We start from the raw sequence: 21,796 nt of genomic DNA on the forward strand, positions 1-21,796 counted from the left end.
GTTATTGTTTTTGGATTAAAGTTATATCGCCAAGCTAGAAAAAAATCGATCTTACAGTCTATAACCGATCTTGTGTTGTTATTGTGTGTGAATTTTGTCTTTTAAACTGAGTTTGTGACGTAACCGCACGTCTCAAGGCAAGTTCTTGCAATTTTAGTTAATCTACTCATCTAAAGATTTAATGCACTTAAAGCAGTAAGTTTCATGTTTTGATGAGAGAGATTTTATTTTTTTACGACAATTACTAAAAACTAATACTTCCAACGAAAAAAGAAAACACAAGAATAAAATAGTTGATCGTGAGGTGGCGCGAAAGACCATGTTTCCGATGTAAAAGCGACCTCGTATTGCGACACTTTCACAAACCACTTGCCAATTTCTGTCGCTTTACTTCAAAGGAATCGCCTGTGCGCTTACATTTTAATTGTAAAATTCACTCGCGATTGCCGATTGCAGCAAAACAACAAGAGAGTTGTTGCATGCATTTCATTGCATTGGAACTCTAAAAATTATTGTGTTGTCAGGGCCGTCGCTGCAGGGGGGCGTGCCCTCTCTCCTGACAACAACCTGTGCATACACACTTCAGGCACTGAAGAAGAACTGGTTTTAATTTTATTTTCACTAACTAGGTGGCTAGTAAAAATATTACTTTTCATGGTCTTTCCACTTGTGCGTTGATCCGAAATAAAATTTATCGGCGATTAATTATCGGCGATAATCAAATATTGCCTTTGGCGATAACGATAAACGATAACTGAAAAAATAATTGAGCGATAACGATAAGCGATAAAAATTTATCGCCGATAATTATCGCCGATGAACTTTCTCTGTAAAACCACTTTTCAAAAGGTCATCATTATAAACAGATGGGGCCTTAAGCCGCCTTATCAAATTCATTCTGGCTAAATGATGTGGCGGACAATCGTTTTACAAGCTTAGTCGGGATCTGTCTCTTAATGTTAGGTGGGTGGTTGGCCTGGGCATGGATGTAAATTGGATCACTGTCGGGTTTTCGGTAAGGTCAGAATTAAATTCAAAATGAGAGCAAGTACGCAGTCTGTGGAATTCCAGTCTAAGGATTTGTAGACAAGGCAGGGAAAACAGTGAGCCTGTAAAAGCCACCCGGATTCCAGAACCAATCATTTAAGAAAAGACGTGTGCAGTGTCAAGCAGGAACTACAAGTTCAATAGCCCTTCCTGTGCACGCCACTGTTGGCTACCGTACCGTTTGATCATACGTTCTAAAATTATTCAAATGAAGGCAATAACAACCATTTTAAGATCAAAAGTGAGGTCACGTTAACGGGGAGTACCCTGAAATAAAAGTTCTATCCTTTGCTAAAAGTTGTATCAAATCAGAGTTGCCACTTTTGTTACTTTTTGATGAATTGGGCTAAATTCAGTTAGGATTATAATAATAATGGATTAAAGCCTTTAAAAAAGTGAAAGTTTTGTGTTGTGGTTTAATAAGCTGGCTATGATGTTCTATCATTTAAATTGTACAATCCTCAACTATTTTTGATTTGTAAGTTTGATATTTTAAAATTAGCTTAGAGAAGAAGAAATTTAATGTGAAAAACGTCATTATTTTGATTAGCCTGTAAACAATCTATTCACTTGATTTTGTTCAACTTTTTAAATGTTTTAAATAAATTTCAGCTATTTTTAAAATGCAAGGACTAAGCCCCTTTTCGGCAAGTTTTTAATCCCCAAAGACTCAAAAAAGTTTGAAACTTTTGGCAGCTTTGCTGCGAACAAGAAGGACGTTTTTTAGTATTTTGCTGTTTCGTCAGATTTCTGAAATCAATCAAGATTCACGAATTAACATCAACGTTTAGTAGTCACTAATCAGTCTTTCCGAAGTGTTTTATTTCTGGTGATTTCCTGTTATAACAAGATACATGTAAAGATAATGATAAATCTAATATTTAACCATTGTATTTTGTTTTAATGGAGATCAAATTGCTGTATATTATCCCGAAAGAGGACATCATGTGATGTCGAAAAAGTTTGATATGAAATTTGTTTGAATGTATTTTTTTTCTGTGAATGTTAAAATAAACACAAATTTGTTAAATCAGGTTACATTACTTGGCTATGTGTGTCTATGGCACAACAAGACAAACTTTATATGATATCGAAGCTTTTTGTTTTTAAATCATCATTTCACTCGTAGATATTATTTTGTTAACACTATTGCCAATTATCTTTGGCTAAGTATGTAAAAGACATGTTCATGATATTTAACCAGACTTTAACATAATCATATGGGCTTTAATTAATCATTAGCCATTGTCCAATCCAAGTATGTTTGAAGCCTCTTTGAACTTGAAGCCTATGTTTGAAGTTATGTATAGCCAGCAATCAATGATTGTGAGGTGAGGTTGTGCTTTTTCTGACTCATTTACTGTATGATATCTAACGGAGTGAGACAAGGAGGTGTACTCAGTCCATACCTCTTCATTGAGTATATGGATAAACTGAGCAGTAATCTAAACAAATTCGAAATAGGTTGCTATGTTGGCAGTTCATGTCTAAATCATTTAAGTTAAGTTTGCTGATGACCTGTGCTGCTTTGCACCTGGTTTGAATGGGTTGCAAACATTGGTTAATGAGTGTTATTCATATGCAGGTTCACATGATATTTTATTTAATTCTGATAAAACTGTTGGCATGATGTTTGATACTACTTACCTATTAAAGCTAAACCTTCGGCCCAAAGTCAAATTGGGAAGACTCTTACAATAATACAATAATAAACTTGACTAAACCAAAATGTAATGCACACACTAGTCTCATTCGTGATATAAAAAAATTTAATCCTGACCAGTTTCTGTGTGACCTTGATGAAAATCTGAAAAAAATGACCAGTCCTCGAAATTAGCGGCGGCACACGGCAATTGCCGTGGTAAATGCCGCCGCAAACGTCATAATGGCCATTCTGCTACGGCAATAAAAATGCCGTCGCAAAATGAGCATTTAATTCGGACAAAAATTGTTCAAAATTTCTTCCTGTTTGATTTACTCGCAGCGTGAGTTTAATCAGCAGAAACATCGCACCAAGACCTCACCTCGGACTATTTTACTTGCTGTGAACACTCCCACAGTCTTCAAAATTAGCATATTTTTACTTCGCAAAAACATTGACGAGGTCAAACGGCAAAAGTTGAAATTGCCTCGGCAATTGCTGTGAACGTTTATTACGAAAAAATTGTACCAAAACATGCAAAACGAGAAGAGAAAAAAATAATCAAATAGTCTATCACGACCGCACTGTTTGATTTGTTGTGATGTAATAATACCAAAAGTAGCAATAAAGCGATCAACGCGATACGCACGCTGTTACGGTGATTCACGTTGTAACTCATTGGGGGGAAAGTAAGTTAATGTTGGGTTGATTCAACGTTCAAGTCAGCACAAATCGATTTAATTTTCCCGGCGAGTTATATCGCGTAACAACAATGCCCATTGCCCAATAAGATATTTACGTTTGTTTTACATTAATTCGACTTCTAGCGACGTTAAATTATCATGAAATAACGTTAATTGCTCAATCAGGTACCGATAACAAATCAATAGCTCCCTGCGAGAAGATTGCCTCGATTTACGTATACAGTACACTAACATAATTTCGGCACAATTAGGATACTGCGAGCAACACAAAGTCTGTTAGATAAAGAACTAGTTAGAATCGGAATCATCGGATGATGAGGTTGTCGCGTCGTCACTGGAATACTTGAAGACGCAAAACTGCCCGTTCATGAACGCGCGATGCCATGTAATCGGAAGCATTACTTTTCTTTACTGCCAAAGAACCATTTATCCAATTTTGTACCACTTTTTATATTCGCAACGACAACGGTCAAAAATAAGCATTCGATGAAAGAATAACTTTTGCGTAACAATTAAGCCAGTATTTATAAGGTTGCAAACTTTTTACAGTTCACAAGAGCATTGTCAGCGTATAAAATAGCGTGTGTGATGCTCTGGGCTACCGCCGTGTGACACACGATGAAGAAGAAGCGCATAAAAGTGCTTTTGATTAAAGCATACGGCAATTGCCGCCGCAACCCAAGGTTTGTTGATTTGGCGACGGCAATGTTATTGCCGTCGTAGATGGAAGCTAATTTCGAGGGCTGAATGACTGATATTAATTGCACTTCTGTAAATACCTCTATGAGCAAATTCATTAGTATATTTGAAACAGTCTTACAAAAGCATGCACCACTAAGGAAACGTACCCGTAAAGAAAAAAAATTAACAGGAAAACCTTGGATTACTAAAGCAATCTTGGTGTCTATTAAGCACAAAAACAAACTATTTCAGTCAAGGTTAAAAGTAAACACTATCGAAGCATTAAATGAATACAAAGTGTACAGAAACAAACTAACACATATTAAAAAACAAGCTAAAAAAATGCATTATAGCAAATTAATTCATAGCACTCATCATAACACATCTAAGCTATGACATAACAAAATTTAAAAAAAGTTGTAAACTACATACACCTACAAGTATCAAGAAGGAAGATGATGAAATCATCTCTGATTCTACTGCTATTGCAATCTCGTTTAATGAATACTTTGCTAACATAGGCAATAAAATGGCATCAAAAATTTCTGCTCCATCTCAAGATTGTTATCATGACCCTGTCTCAGTTATTCCTAACCACCCTAAAACATTTTTTCTTAAACCTATTACCACAGAAGAAGTATCAAAACATTTAAAAAACTTGAATGCAAATAAAAGCACTGGGATGCATGGAATACCAATTAAGTTTTTAAAAATGTCCTCTCCAATCATTTCTCCAATCTTAACTACCTTATTTAATGAATGTATTGTACAAACCACGTATCCAGACCAGCTTAAAGTAGCTCAAATTGTACCAGTTCACAAGTCTGGTTCATTTGAAACCTGTAAAAGTTATAGACCTATATCACTTCTCTCCCCAATTTCTAAAATATTTGAAAAATGCCTCTATGAACGGATTTACAGTTATTTTGACAAATCAGATCTTCTGACTTCATGTCAACATGGTTTCAGGAGTGGTCATTCTACCTCACTCGCTGTCTCTCACATATACGATGAATTTATTTCAAATATAGATAAAAAAAACATAACTTGTTCAATATTTCTTGACCTTGCAAAAGCATTTGATACAGTAAATCATGATATCCTAATCAAGAAATTACAAAGATATGGAATACGTGGACTACCTTTGAAACTATTAGAAAGTTATCTCACACACAGAAAGCAATACACAATAATTAATGGTATGGCATCAGGTCTGCGCAGTGTAACATGTGGTGTTCCACAGGGTTCCACTCTTGGACCGTTGTTATTCATTATTTACATAAACGATCTTCCTTCCATTTCTTCTTTCCAGGTGAGCCTTTTTGCTGATGACACCAATTTAACTATGTCCAACAAAAATCTTTCTTCTCTAGAACAAAACGTCAATACAGAATTAATCAAAATTGACAACTGGATGAAAATGAACAAGCTCTCCATTAACTACAACAAAACTGAGTACATGATATTAACTAAACAAAAGCTCGATGTAAGGATGCACGTTACGATAAACGGAATTACATTGCAAATAAAAAAGTGTATTAAATATCTTGGTGTATTAATTGATGACTCTCTCAACTGGAAATGTCACATTCAAAATGTTTGTAAAAAACTTGCTAGAGGCTCCTGGGCCATTCTTCAACTTAGAAATTATGTGGATACTAACACACTGAAGACTGTGTATTACAGTCTTATATATTCTCATCTTCAATACTGCATATCCAGCTGGGGTGGAGCTTGTGACAATGCGCTGGATCATTTATTTAAGCTGCTTAAAAGAGTTGTTAGAGCCATGACATTCAGCAACTATACAGCTCACACATTGCAACTCTTTCAAAAACTAAAGCTGTTAAATATACAAGAAATTTATAAACTAGAGATAGCAAAATACATGCACAGAGTCCATTTAAATCTATTACCAGAAACGGAATGTAATATCTTCCACAGACTATCTGAATGCCACTCACACAATACGCGCCAATCATCCAGCAGTAACTATTTTGTTTCAAGGGTGCGTACTGAATTAGGTAAAAGGCAGATGTTAATAAGGGGTCCTAAAGTGTGGCATGAGGTCCCAGGTGATCTCAAAGGTCTTTCTCCAACTTCTTTTAAAAGAAACTTTAAACACTACCTTCTTGATTTAAACGCCACTGTTGAATAATAACTGTTTTGTCTATATAATTACATTATTCTATTTGCTCATCTCTTTGGTATACGTTGCTTTTTATCTTTTTTACTGATTAAAATTGTCGATTGATATCTCTTAAACTCCACTCACAATTAATTCATTCAGTAGCACGGTAAACCTGCTTAGTTTGTTTGCTTTTTTTTTTTTTTTTTTTTCTCTTTTGCATAATGAAAACATGTGTATCTGTATCACCAAATGCTTGATTTTCTTTTTTTGTATGTGTGTTTGTGTATTTACTGTATATATGTTATTTAGGCCTACATCACCAAGCTTGAGGTGGCTGCTGACTAGATGACCGTTTGGTCTTTTCGCAGTCTCCTGGTCATATGACACACAACCGATTATTATTGTATACTTTGTATTCTTTTCATGTTTGTGTTTGTGACAAATAAATAAATGAACTGAACTGAACTGAACTTACATCAAATTTGTTGACACTGTCAAGTATCTAGGCATTGTTATAAACAAGTTTTTGTCTGATGACGATGACATTAAGTGCCAAGTTAGAGCTTTATATTGTACATACAGCAAACATGCTACGTTCACGCTTTTCTAACTGCTCTTCCGCTGTAATGAATGTACTATTTCGCACGTTTTGTTAACCTATGTACTCCAGTCAACTGTGGGCCAGATACTTATCCTCAAGTATAAATAAATTGCGTGTGGCTTACAATAATGCATTTCGAACATTGCATAAATTACCCGTTTCATGCCCTATTCCGAAATCGTATAATATATTTAATTTTGTCAACCGCTGTCAGGTCTCATCTAACAAGTGGTTAGTTGCAGTTTTTACCTCAGAGTGTTATGCTTCTTCTGACTATGCGTCTCACTATAACGTGACTATGTACGCATAGGTTTTGCTTATATATAACCTTGTGTGTTCTGTGACTTGTGTTGTGTTTATGAATATGGACCTGTCTCTTTAGTGCCTGATGCAAATAAATAAATAATGAATGAAGCTTGCTGACAAAAGTAAACACCCAAAACTTGAAAAGATTGTCACCATATGCCGCTGGTTGTTACTAGATATATATATTATGATACATTATAGTAATTTCTCTACCTTTTATTCAGGCATATCACTTTGACAATTTTACAAATATTGTTGTAGACATTGCATTTTCAAGTTGTTTATTAAGTTATTAGATTTTAAAAATGGAGAAGAATTCTCACCATGGAAATGGGCGATTGTTACCAGATAACAATGTTGTTCAGCCTCTTCTTACAGGTTGTTTTTTTATTAAATGGATCATCAAGTAAACTTTTGTAGTCAACTTCAAGTAGATTGTTATCAATTGTTATTTAACTGTACAAACAAATAATTGTGTGTTGTGATGATTTTTTAACTGCTGTGCTATTCAATATTGATAGGCTATACTGATAGTGATACAGTCTTCGTAGTTGTGTGTATTTTTTTTACATTAACTTTTGTAAGTACCTATATAACTTAGCAATGAATGAATAGCGCATCTACAGCAAAAGCAATTATTAAAAAATGTGGAGAAGTGTGACTGTAAGTATGTTTTAGCCCAACCAATCTCATACGCCGATAGCCCAATCTTGACATATAAAAAACATCTATATATATATTTTCTTAATAAAAAAACATAGCTTATATAATGGAAAAAATGTATCATTTCACACTTTTGCAAAATCTTTCTTTAGATTTATATCAAATCACAATGGCTTATGCTTACTGGAAGAATGGGAAGGTACGTGACCATGCAGTGTTTGATCTGTTCTTTCGAAAGAATCCATTTCGTGGAGAGTTTACTGTGTTTGCAGGACTTGAAGAATGCATTAAATTTTTAGATGGTTTCAAATTTTCTGCCTCTGGTAAGTGAAGTTAAGAAATGTTTGAATTCATAGCATTCAAATTGACTGAATATGATATTTCTGCTCAATACGAGTGCATAGCCATGCACAGAAATATATAGATATTATTATAATAAAAACAATGAAAACTATTAATACTACAAAACGTACTCAATGCTAAGCAAAAAGGCAAAGCAGAGCGAATTAAATCAAATATAGTTATTACTATCTGAAGCCTTTACAAATTGTTTCACCTAACGGATCATCAGAAGGTCTTATTCATGTATATAGAATAGAATAGATCAAATATATATAAATATAATATTATATACAATAATATTCAAATAGAATAGATCCTTATGACTATATATAATATAATATGTTTTTTACTCATAACTTATTGTGAACAACCATCTCCAAACTAATGTGTTGGATTACATCCGTAACAAAAATTAGCTGGCAGTCTGACCTTGTTTCGGTACAATTTTGATAAGGAAATGGACTGAAAAATGTTTTAGTCTTGCCCTTCAGGCAAAAGTGATGTGGCATTGCGGATTCGGTGCTTTGATACACATGACATTAATGATGTCACACTGTAGCCAACCAAATTGATGAATATCTTCAGTTACAGACAGTGACTTGTCCTATGAATTTCATTTCCTTGACTTGACTTGTCCTATGAATTTTTTTAGACATAGCTTATCTGCGTACAGTGCTCTCTCTTGTGGATGAAGACTTTTGGACTTACCTTTCAAAGATCAATGCATCTGAGGTAGGGTAGCAAAGTGAATCCAATCCTGCAATACGTTAGGAACAATGGCACATATGCTGTCTATTCGTGACATTAATTTGACAGTTATTGTGTTTCCAATGGATTCTAAATCACAGAATTGATTCTGATATTCAAAATTATGGTGTTTTCCTTTTGTTGCCTCATCTTAACCCTGTCATAACTTGAGGGCTCATGTTTGCATTGTACAATCTTTGTATCGGATCCTTAAATCAATGTTAGAGTTATATATTTCGTCATTATACTAATGAGAAAGAAAGAAGTACCAGAGGCACTTGTGCAAGCAACAATGAGTCTGTATGACGGTGCAAGGACAAGAGTTCGAGTTAGATCTGCCCTCTCAGACGAGTTTTCGGTGAAGGTGGGTGACTGTACACCAGGGTTCTGTCCTCTCTCCTCTAATTTTTGCCATTGTGATTGATGTGATTACCGAATGTGTAAGAGAAGATTCATTGATGGAGATACTATACGCGGATGATTTGGTTTTGTTGAGTGACACAATGGAAGACCTGAGAGAGAAATTTGAGATGTGGAAGGAGTCGCTTCAATCTAAAGGTATGCGTGTGAACATCAAAAAGACAAAGGTCGTAATAAGTGGAACGGAAGGGGAAATCACAATGAGCAAAATTGACTCATGTGGTTGTGGTGTATGTGGAAAAAGAGTGATGGCAAATTCTGTTAAATGTACAAAATGCAGGAAGTGGGTGCATGGGAGATGTGCAAAGATGAAGAGAGTGACATGCAGATCCGGAGATGGTTTTGAATGTGAAAGATGCAGGAAGATTGATGAAGGAATGATTGGTCCTGTCGAAAACCTGAGTGATGAAGTCGAATCAGTGAATGCCTTTTGCTATTTAGGAGATAGATTGAATGCAAGTGGTGGTTGTGAAGCGGCAGTGACTACAAAGGGAAGGTTTGGTGGGGTGAAATTCAGAGAGTGTCGAGAGTTGTTGTGTGGTAGATTTCCGTTGAAAATGAGGGGAAGAATTTATACTAGTTGTGTGAGATCTGCAATGCTGTACGGAAGTGAGACATGGTGCTTACGGGAAAACGAATTGGCGATTTTAGAAAGAACTGAGAGAGCGATGGTGAGAGCAATGTGTGGTGTGAAGCTGATGGACAAAAGGAATACTGAAGAACTTATGAACTTGCTTGGGTTGAATGAAAATGTTGATAAGTTGGCGAAAGCGAATGGAGTGAGGTGGTATGGGCATGTTTTGAGAAGGGATGAAGAAGATGTTTTGAGAAGAGCGCTGGAGTTGCGAGTGGAGGGTCGTAGAAAACAAGGAAGACCCAAGAAAACGTGGAAAAGGCAAGTTGAGGAAGAAAGCAGCAAGGTGGGCTTAACAAGAGAGGACGCGTTAGACAGATCGATGTGGAGGCAGGGTGTGAAGGCGATTGCGGCATTTGGAGGTGAATCCGGCCACCCTCGGTAACGGGGACATCACCGGATTAAAACTGGACTACTACTATAGTACTACATTATTCTCATGACATCTATGCAGAACCGTTAGGCCTATTGGACTTTATACTTGGTAAAGAGCATACATCAGTCGTCACTTCTTAATTTTAGAATTAGTGCACGTGGTATTTTCAAATCACTTGGTGCACTTGGTGTTTTTAAATCAAGTAATATTGCGACGATATTAAGTAATTTAAGATTATTTACAAGAGCACAAGAAGTTGCAAAAGTATGGAAACAATTTAGAAAAATTGCAACAATGTGTTAGAAAAATTGCAACAATGTGTTAGAAAAATTGCAACAATTACCGGTACATTTTATCTTCCTCGTTCCTTTAACAAGTTATTTTGCAGGTAAAGTTATACGCCATCCCGGAAGGTTATATCGTGTTTCCCAAGGTACCCCTCATTCGTGTTGAAGGACCGCTGCCAGTGGTCCAACTTTTAGAAACCACTCTCCTAAATCTTGTAAACTACGCAAGGTTTGTTGATTTTAGACGTTAACTCTTAATTTTTCTTGATCTGGGATGGTTTTGACCATCATGAAAAGTGTTACTTGATCAATAGATTGTGTTAGTTAAGTAGCCCACTTCTAGGTTGCATTTATCTCAATACTTCCAAGTCAGTATTTATTACATTCCAGTGGATTTCCTCATTGTAATAGGATCTTCGGCTTATTCAAATAATAATCCAATTCTATCCTTTTTATAATGTTGCTCCGTCAAGCAGAGTTTGTCTGAGGCATGGCCGAGTGGTGAGGACATCTGCGCAACATTTGATAGGATGTCGGTTTGACACCGCTCAAAAGCACTCGGCTGTGTCTCGGCTAGACACTTTGTGGCATGGAAAAGCAAATGACTTTGTGACTTTTTGTTGTCTATTATGTTGCATCTTTGCAGCTTAGTGGCAACCAACGCAGCTCGGTTCCGCATCACCGCTGGCGACAGAGTGCAGTTGCTTGAATTCGGACTCCGCCGGGCACAAGGTCCTGATGGGGGGTTGTCAGCTTCCAAGTATTGCTACATTGGGGGTGAGGACTGCATTGTGGCTGCTATTTGTCTGCTGCATGTTCACTTGTTTCATAGCAACATGATCCTGTGTTTTGCCATGCTAGACACACAGGTAGTCATTACCTGACCTAGACCCCTGAAAAACTCAGTCGTGTCTGAAACGTTGAAATAAACGCAGATTATCACTTTGAGCACCTTGTGATAGTTTAGCTTAGTTTATACTGGAAGAGCGTCTTATGTCGTTGAAATTGTAGGTAAATTGAAATTTTTTACAAATTGTCAACTCTGCTTGTTTCAACATAATTGTGAATGTATAGGGTTAATTCAGCGTTTGGTTATACCACGCAGCAACAGCTTTACTAGCATTTGAATAATATCGTTATGTGTCACGCTTGACCACTCATGCGTGAAGTTTGCTTTTATTTCTCGAGAACGGAACGGAGTTTGGCATTTCAGGTTTCAACGGGACCAGCAATGTACTCGCTGGGAAGAAGTTCGGCATTCCTGTTCGAGGAACGCACGCGCACGCCTTTGTCAATAGCTTCAAGTCGCTGGATGAACTCGAAAACGTGGTGAGGGTATTTAGTGGCGTGTCGCACAAGATGCATTTTATAGTGATCAGTATTTTTCAATTATTTCCGGTTGGTATACTGAACAATGAACATACGTTTTGATTGTACGAGTGCTTCGTGTGTAAGGTTTCTTTCCAGTGAAGAAATGTGGAATTTGTGACAAATAATATTTATTCAATTGATTGAGTTTCGCTTTTAGCAGCAGCATAATCGTTGCTTACTTCACAGTTTTTTATTAAGTTTTTTAAGAATGTTTTTAATTGTTTTTTTTCCTCTAGACTCTGAAAGTACATCCCAGTAGGGAGTCGCAACATCCAAAGATTGATTTCAAATCCTCCACCTTGTCTTGGCTCCCAAAAGTCTGCTCCATACTTGACATCAGTGAAGAACAGACCAACAAAGGGGAGCTGGCATCCTTCATAGCTTACGCGGTGGCATTCCCAACTACGTGTCTGTGCCTTTTAGACACATACTCCGTCATTCAGTGAGTCTTGTTTGCAGAGAAGTACATGATGCGATTGTGTGTTCATCTTTGAGGTCTGAGCCACATTTTTCATTGTTGCTTAACCTGCGTTCTTCAGTGCGTTTGCATGTTATTAATATAGCGTGAGGCCAACCATTCCGTTATCTCTTTATGTAGTGCAACTAAACTAAACATATCGTGTGTTACCATACATTTGTTTTAGCGATACACATTGAACAAGTCACGTAAGCTTCACCTGGGCATTGGACAAGCTACATATTGCGGAAGACTTCACGTTACAGTAGCACCAAATATTTTAGCGATTTATCAAATGTAAATAATATGCACATTCAAGGGGCATTGTCTTTGCCTGATTGTTATATATTTTTGTGTGTACTTTGTCTTGTTTCTGCATGTGCTACATCCGTCTATCTCACATCCTTTCTTTTCGCAGGAGCGGCCTGCCCAACTATCTGGCCGTTGTGTTGGCGCTTAACGAGTTCGGCTACAAAGCGATCGGTGTTCGGCTGGACAGTGGAGACTTGGCTTACTTGTCGATGAAGTGTAGAGAGGCATTCACGTTAGCTGCTGACAGGTAAATCATCCAACACTATAAATCCGTCGTTTTACATTGATTCAACGTCTGCATACGTTGAATCAATGTAAAAATGACGGATTTGCTGTGAGGTATTATGCCGATATCTAACGTCTTTGTGACGTTATTATAGTAACCACGTGCTTATATCGGAAGCCAAATTGTGTTCATTATATTGCTTGCGAGCAAGTTGATTTTACTGCTCCCAATTAGGCCACAGTATATGTTTAGTTCTATCTTTTCTTCTATCGTGATTTTATCATTATCCCAATGCATTTTTTCTTTAAGACGCTTTTACAAAAACCACAAGTTTTGACACGTGATTAGTGTTACCTATCGTCCAAAATGTACTTATGATGCTTTTTCTTGACTTTTTCTTGTCTTCAGTCAAATTTAAACTTCGTGCTGTATAGTGTATGATATAATGTATATGTTATAAAGATGCGCATTGCGCATAGACATAGAATGTGGAATGTTGTTAACTACAAAGAAGTTGTTAAACTTTGTTCAAACGCTTCGGACAAACAGTGCTAGTTTAGGTTGTGATCTGTACGATCTACAGTTCTGCACGTTGGTGTGATCTCGCGATGTCGGAGTCTCAACTGAACTGCAGAGAACTAATTATAATACCCAAAAGTTTTGGACACAACATGCTGGGGTACTGATAAACCATGCGATGAACATTACGAAACATTTAAGTAGCCACGCTGGAAAAAATCTTTGAATGCACCATATGGCAGGCAGCTACGTCTTACTTTCTCACTTGATATACTTGCTTGAGATGGATATACAATACATAACGTTGGGTAATTTGATATAAAATATCACATTGAAACTATCTTGAAATTCCATCATCATGCGATGTGAGGTCATAACGGGGCTTTGTCTTGTACTTATACGTTGTAGATTCTCCCTTCCTTGGGTGAAGAACATGACGATTGTTGCGTCAAATGACATCAACGAGGAGACGCTACGGTCACTCAAAGAGCAGGTTTGACTGATCTTTTGTTGTCACGTGATTTTTTCTTGTCGTCTGATTGGTTCATGTTAACCCTGGTATCATTGTCTTGTCTCATGTTTTTGGCTTGTTTTGTAACAAATAATTTAGAACATTGCCACACAGAGTTTTCATGAATCATGCAATGCAGCATTGTGCTTGCTCACCGGTGGTACGTTGTTGTTATGTTGTGAATATGATGTGAAAATTCTTCATTTAAACTTAAACTTAAATGGATATTAGAAATGGTCCGCTGCCCCCTTTTCATGAGTTGTAGTAGCGTTAATTTCCAGACGCCAAATTAGCCGTTTTTTACATTGAGTCAACGTCTGCAATCGTTGAGTCAATGTAAAAAACAACTGATTTGTTGTCAGGGTTCAACCTAATGATACATTACACTTGCAACTAACACCGCGTTTATTTTCGGTAGATACAACACAAATATTTTCGCATTCAAGCGAATGCAGTAACGCCAATTTAAGAAGTCTTAACAATCTGCTTCACCCTTGATAAGATATTCAGAAGGCTGTTATTTAAATTTATGCTATTTCTAAGAACACTGCTTTTTGGTGCACAATGTTACTGAGTAAAAACTTTGGAAGAAACACATTAGGTCTATCACTCTTGTGAACAATACCGCATCTGCAAGGCTGACAACCGTTTCTTATTAGCGTCGATGTCTTCAGGGTAGTTGATTGTTTTGCCGACAAAGGCTCAGTGCTGTAGCAAAAATTCCTCACTTCTATTCTGCCGGTATCATGATTCTGCGAATAATGTTCTGCCCGATTGTCATGCTGTCTGTCAACGTTTAATGCTAGAATGAACTTTCATCCCAAGTCATCGATACAACATTTTGAACTTGAAGTTTTGGGAACGGGATGTTCATCACTCGATTTAGTCGTCAACCGATACCGTTTTATTGAAACAAATTTCCTTATTCTAATAATAAGCAGCTGAAGAGGAATTGCTAGAGTTTTGTGCAATGGATATTTCATTGCTTTTATTTTTTCTGCTTACTTTTAATTTCCGGTTATTTGACAAAGTGTTTTTCTATTTTCTTTCAGACTTATTCAAGCAAACTTGAGGTGCTTCAAATGCATGTTTTACATCTATTAGAAATCTTTGCGTCACTGTGACGTCACAATGACACAACCTAATTATTTTAAATCTGATTGCATGGCATGCTGGTGCATTGATTAATAATTTGGCATGAATTGGGTGATTTATTAAATAACTTCATGTTTTGGCCAGAAAAGCTTTCCTGGATTTCTTACATCTCTCACTATTTTTTCATTCTTATTATTTTCTCCAACCTCCCAGCAAACATGCTTTAACGAGGTACATTGCTGACGTGGATGCGGTTGATAGCGTTGGGAGACTTAGTGTTTATCAATAATTCATGATTCATTATTATGCTGATACATCAAACCATGGGGCTGAAACTCTGTCAGCACAATTAGCTATATTGGTTTAATTTAACGACCACCAACGTTGATTGAAAGATAAAAGCGAATTAATCATGAAATGCTCCTCATTTATTCGAAACAATTGGACAGTGGTTTTGGTTATGTTTTTAGGTAGGATAAAAATTACTAACTGTATAATATGACTTTGGTATTTCAATTGCTAACCTACATCTTTCGACTGTTTTTTAAAGAAATTTTAGTGGTGTTTCAGTCGTGGAGCCTCTATTTTTAATGAAGTACCTTTTGTGATTATTATGAATGTGTCTGAGGTTTGATTGATTGTTGCTTTTGTTAATCAGTGGACATGCGTGTCTGTCAGTTTCCCAAGCAACAAAATCCGTCATTTTTACATTATTTCAACGTCTGCAGACGTTAAATCAATGTAAAAATGACGGGTGTTCCTGCCTGGATTCTTGTGTTCGCTCAGCTGGTGCAATGCAATGACCTAATCACCACTTCCTTTGCACGCGCAGTGGAAGAGCTTTATCACAATGCATCATGACTGTTGTCTGTTCAGTTTTTTGCTCTTTAGTTTATTTCGGAATCTGAAACCTTTTCTGAACTATCATTTCTTCAATGCAGAAAAGAACAACAGAAAACATAAATTTATTTGAAATAATTGCAACCAATTGATCCCTTGGTATGAAATCATATTAAACCGAATATGGGTTGCTGTTGTAATTATGGGTTGCTGTTGCATAATAATTGAACGCTTTGAATGCTTTTTGAGCAATCGGAGATGGCGTTTGCTGTTCGTCGATCTGAAGAGATTCCGAAGATCTTACTGATTTGGCATAGCAGATTATACTCGTTTAATATTTTACTATGTAGGTTTTTATTTTGACTTGTATCAACTGAGAAAACTGCAAGCTTGATGCAGCATTGGTTGATAACTGCTAGCAGGGGTTGTGTGTTATGTGCTGGAGTGATGGAATGGCTAAGCCATGGACTTCTAAATAGTAGCATCTGGACTGGAAACTCAGTGGGTAACAGTAGGCCAAACAGTTGGTACAACAGTTGGCCAACAGTGGGCCAACATGGTTAGTTACTTGGCTGTTGGCCCACTGTTGGCCAACTGTTGTACCAACTGTTCGGCCTACTGCTGCCCACTGAGTGTCCAGTCCAGATGCTACTATTTAGAAGTCCATGGCTAAGCGTAAAAGTTACAAACTTATGTGATTAATTCTTTAACATTTGCATTTTCAGCATATTTTTAGACGTAATTTTTCATTATAATTTTATTTCCGTTCTAATTAGTTTCATCTTCATCAAGGATTGTTTTCTTATGACCGACAGAGACACCAGATCGACAGCTTCGGGATTGGAACACATCTGGTCACCTGCCAGAAGCAACCAGCACTGGGCTGTGTGTTCAAGGTATCAACACCATTGTCATTTGTATCCATAGCCGTACGAGCCAGGGGGCAGGAGGGGGCAGCTGCCCCCTTGTTGTTTCAAAACGTCGCGAATTCAGGCAAAATCTTGCAATTATTAGGGCAAAAATTGCTATATGAAAAGCTTCAAAATTGCATGAATTAAGAAAAACTACAAATTAATATCTTTTACCTATCAAACTAAGTACGGTACAGCCTCTTATTTGCACAAGAAATATGCCGCAAAATTTTCATTTGGCGCACCCGTATTGATGTATTGTATGGTGATCAAACTGAAGTACGAAATGCATTTAACCAACTGCATCATGCCAATTTGGGCAGCCACCAAAATATGTCTCTAATACTTTTGTGAAACTGCCCAAATCAAAACGCAAAATTTGATATATAGCTAATTTTATTAATTTTCACAAATGCATCGTGTTGATGTGGGCAGCTGAAAACATGACATTATCTGATTAGTCTGTTTATGCAACTGCCCAAATTAGCGTGAGGCAGTTTCCCTAAAATGAACAAATTTATTAATTTTTCCCATTTACATAACTGTATCATTTAGATTTGGGCAACAAAAAAATATGAAATCATCTGATCATAGTCTATTTATAAAACTGCCCAAATTGGCATGATGCAGTTGCCTCGGCATCAAGATTTACAAAGTCTTTAATTTTTTTCATAGGCCTAATATCCATAAATGCATCATCTTGATTTCGGCAACTAAAAAATATGAATTTATATAAATCTGGTGAATACTTTTATAAAACAATTCGGGTGGAGAGGTAACAGTACTTTTTCAACCATAAACGGACATAGCCAAGCAACACCACGACATTTAACGAAAAAATGTTATACTGTACCAGTGTACCTGTTAAATGTAATGTTAATGTTGTGGTGTTGCTTAGCTTTGTTTGGTTACTTTTATAAAACTACCCAAATTAAAATGATGCAGTTGCGCCCCAAAATAAAAAATAAATATTTAGTTTGTATATGCAACTGTGTCATGTTAATTTCACCAACATTTAAAATGCTACTGCTGAAGTATATAATACTCCTAAATGTTACTCCTACCTACCATGCCAAAGTGCAGAAGCATCGAGCAATGCACAAGCAAGGTATATTCAAAGATGAATTCAGTTGTTCTATCTTGATTACTTGGGTAAGAAATTCTAGCTAGCTGGTGATCTTGTTATGTTAGTTTTTCACTGTTATCATGCACCGCATACATTATATTTGGGCAATTTCTATAAAAGCATGCAGATTTGGGCAAATTTACGTTCTGCCCCCCCCCCCCCCCAAATGGTTTGGTCTCGTACGGCTATGTTTGTATCCCACATAGTTATTGTTTAAAGATGTTTTAACGCATTTGGGGTGTCGAACCCACGACCTTCCTACTTCCTGAAGAAACCACAAAAGCCTTAAGTAAGCTCTTATACTGGTTTTACGCAATGTTCATTAATAAATTCATAGATCTTTTTAAAGTAGTAAATCCTCTTGTGCAACATAAATCTGTTAAACTGTTGAACTTTTTCGTTCGTCCTGCTCCGGATTCGAATCCAACTCGAAGGAGCATTATCAAGTAACAGACTTTACCTGTTTGTTATTCGTACCTGATGTTGGATCTGCATATGGTCTTTGTCAAGGTGGCTTAACCACTATCGCTTTCTCTTAGGAAAGTTTGCTGATCAATTTTTTCATTATAACTTTAATTTTAACTTTCTTCATCAGTTGGTTGCCTTGAACGAGGAACCACGAATGAAGCTCAGTGAAGAAGCTTCCAAGATCAACATCCCTGGAAGAAAAGATGTTTACCGGCTCTATTCCTCCGATGGTGTGGCCGTCCTTGACCTCATTCAACTCGCCTCAGAGGAGCCTCCTAAGGTGATATATGCAACAATAGCTGCTTGTGATGTTAAGGATCGTTTAGTCGCATCAGTGGTGTTCTGTGTGCGAATGTGATTTACAGCATAAGGAAGACTGGTCTGCTGTCAAGGTCTCTCTCTGCGTAACGAAAACGAAAACCACAATAAAAGCAAACGCCAGAATAAAGGACTTTAAAAAACCTAAACTAAGTACGATCTGGGACGGTGGTGTAACAATCAAGAGAATGTTAAAAGACAAAATGTTGCTTAGCAACGTCAATTTGGATGGGTATGCAGTTTCTAGTGTATAGCTTCGTGCTTCTTTTATAATTTCTTAATTTTTAGGTTGGGACAAAGATTCTTGTCCGTCACCCCCTCACCGAGTCGAAGCGAGCTTATGTGTGCCCCCACCGAGTTGAGCTGCTCCACAGGCAATATTGGGGGGCTGATGGGCCCTCGTGTGACTTTCCTCCCCTACAAGAATTGAAGTGCGTACATTTTATGCGCTTGTCTATCTCAGTGCTTCGCAACCTTTTTCAGATCGCGACTCACTTTATTGTCTGTCCAGTGGCCTACCTACACTTTGCAACACGCATATGTGCGCGGGTACTGAAATTCTTGTCAAAAGCGACAACGCATAATCATAGTAACGTAGTTGGCACGTAATAATAATGCAACGATTTCTTGATCTGATCGTAAACTGTAACATTTTCAAATGCTTTGCAGCCCGCCGGTTGGGAAGCAGTGGTTACTGGTTACTGTGTTATGATTAAATTAGGAACATTTTAGAATTTAGATGTATTTCAAAACATAATGGAATTCATGTACCGCACCCACATTTATTCTTGGAATTTTAGTGTGTGATCTCCACCTTGACCGTATACGAGGAAGTTACTAATGTGTTTTTTTTTTCAGTCATTGTCGCTTGAATAATCAGATCTGTGCTTTTTTCCTGCTTCTAAGTTACGATATAAAACTGAGTAAAAGAAAATTTTAAACTTATCAATATCATGCCTTCATCCGCTATAGAACCGGTGTTCATGTAGCCAACCTCATAACGTTTGCTCTTTGTGTTGCCAGGAAAAGAGCTGCCTGGTCCCTAAGTACCCTACGACCTGATGTGAAACGCGAATTGAATCCTACCCCATACAAGGTGAGCTATCCCAACACTTGACAACTGAAAATAATTTGCTGTAGCTCCTAGAAATTTATTATTTATTCAAACAGTGCTTTTTTATGCAGTCACAGACGGCAAACCAGTCGTTTTTTTACATTGATTCAACGTCTGCAATCAATGTGAAAAACGACTGATTTGATGGCTAGAGTGTTGTTTCCGATGTATTTATATTTATTGTTTTTGCGTCCGCTAGGTGTCAGTCACGGATGCGATGTATCATTTCCTTCACAATTTGTGGCTTGAGAATGTTCCCATTGGCGAGCTGTCCTAATCACGTGACTCCGTTATGACCGCACAATCGTGATTCTCTTCCCCAACAACTTCAACTGTCTTCGAATAATCATGATGCTGTGTGTTCGTTATGAAAAATAATGCTGTTATCTTAACTCAAATAGCATTGATCGTGTGTTCTTAATCGTTTCCATGAGATTGCACACCGAGGGGATGAAACCAGCATGCACTGTTCTGTCTGGTTTCATCTCAGCTATCTAACATTGTTCGTTGGATAGATGTGGTTCTGTGTCAGACAGGTTTTATAACCGAGTCACCGGCTTCCGCCCCATGTATTGAACCACGAAGTGGGCATCCAGTTTGCCATCATCCTTTTGTTTAACTTTATCTTGCTCTTTCGTGGCTTCTACCTATAACAAGTTGTCACATCATCGGGTTTTGTTTCGATCGATTTCCTGATATTATCATAAAGCTTTTCAATGCATGTTCCCTTGTTCAGCGATGATCGCGACAGGCTGGCCATGTATTGCCTGAATATTCTAACCTTTCTAACCTTCTAACGTTGATTATGGTCGAGGCTAGTATTTTGATTTGTGCATAAGGTTTGCATTTAACCCGGAGTCTTTTAAACCGCCCCCTCAATACGTAAATCTACCAGTACCCTGTTGAATAGCTCCCTTTTCCCTAATTGCCCCATTGATAGCATACACTAGAAACTCACGTGCGACTGTGATACACTACACTCTTTATTTCTGCGTTCGGGGAGCACTTGTTTTGCACACTGGGCAACTGTAGCAGCAAGGGGATTTTTCATGTTGGGTTTTCTTAATTTCATAGAGTTTTCCAATCTACTGTAGATATTCGAAAGATGTTACTGCTATTTTGCATTCGTCAAATGCTGGTATTTGCACAACAATCTAACCTCTTCGTGTAATTTATTAAGAATTGATTTCGCTATTGTAATAGCAGCTTCAGCTATCACGTGCAAAAAAGAAAATTTGAAAAATACTTAAAACGAACAAATAAAGCAATATGCGAAAGAAATGTTTTTTAACACAACCTCTCAAACGGAGAAATTGCCTCCCCATTTTTTTTTGTCACTATTTTCTCTGCACAATAGTGTACTCTTGACTAAAGATTTTATTGGAAACTCTGTTCATTTTCACCGTGATGCAATGAACTGGTAGGCGAGGTTAGTGGACAAGCGATCGATTAAAACGACTTGTTTCCTTCTGCTGAGAATTTCAGCAACATTTATTATGATGAAACATTGAGAAGAAGCGATCTTCCTGGCGTCAGCACTACTACTCACTATACTCACTATAGAACAGCGAGCATTGCGTTTCGCTAACCATACCAGTGTAGCCTCCACACTAGCTATCAACACTTTTTCTAAAAACATGCGTTTCTCGGCAGTCGAGTGTAGCAAGAACTCATTTTTTTCCTTCTGCTGCAATGGGCACCTTCAACTTATTCCTCGGCTTAATATTGGATCAATGTTATCATGTGGCATCTCCGTATTGAAGTTAGTTGCCAATTGTTTCAACAAATCCCAATCTTCTGCTTTGCTATTTGGCTTTTTCAATATTTGGCCAGTCAACCTATTGCTTGTCATCATCTCCCTAAACTCTTCTGCGGTTTCCTTCACGTCTTCTTCCTTCCATCATGTCTTCTTCCTTCCCTCACGTCTTCTTCCTTCCCTCACGTCTT

General features: G+C 37.3%; 1 protein-coding gene across 2 annotated transcripts; it reads left to right on the forward strand.

Moving 5' to 3' along the window:
• Positions 1–7,352: 7,352 nt before the first annotated feature.
• On the forward strand, positions 7,353–21,371 carry LOC145770331 (nicotinate phosphoribosyltransferase-like). Of its 2 annotated transcripts, XM_082581933.1 has the most exons (15): positions 7,353–7,490; positions 7,928–8,098; positions 8,770–8,849; positions 10,683–10,810; positions 11,228–11,358; positions 11,795–11,910; positions 12,189–12,394; positions 12,828–12,968; positions 13,875–13,959; positions 15,030–15,050; positions 16,728–16,808; positions 18,545–18,697; positions 19,024–19,166; positions 19,759–19,831; positions 20,049–21,371. In XM_082581933.1, exons 1-15 carry the CDS (start codon positions 7,418–7,420, stop codon positions 20,124–20,126), a joined length of 1,680 nt encoding a protein of 559 aa, XP_082438059.1. In that variant the 5' UTR covers positions 7,353–7,417; the 3' UTR covers positions 20,127–21,371. The 2 variants fall into 2 exon arrangements, with proteins under 2 accessions (XP_082438059.1, XP_082438060.1); XM_082581934.1 differs by lacking the exon at positions 15,030–15,050.
• Positions 21,372–21,796: the final 425 nt, after the last annotated feature.

Source organism: Aplidium turbinatum, chromosome 5 (genome assembly GCF_918807975.1).
Source record: "Aplidium turbinatum chromosome 5, kaAplTurb1.1, whole genome shotgun sequence".
Taxonomy (NCBI): domain Eukaryota; kingdom Metazoa; phylum Chordata; class Ascidiacea; order Aplousobranchia; family Polyclinidae; genus Aplidium; species Aplidium turbinatum.

Excerpts from the sequence above, each read along its gene's own strand:
- LOC145770331 (XM_082581933.1), top strand. The coding sequence starts at position 7,418 with ATGGAGAAGAATTCTCACCATGGAAATGGGCGATTGTTACCAGATAAC. Across the intron at positions 11,911-12,188 it reads TGGATGAACTCGAAAACGTG|ACTCTGAAAGTACATCCCAG; the intron begins GTGAGGGTATTT and ends TTTTTCCTCTAG. Across the intron at positions 12,395-12,827 it reads GACACATACTCCGTCATTCA|GAGCGGCCTGCCCAACTATC; the intron begins GTGAGTCTTGTT and ends TTCTTTTCGCAG.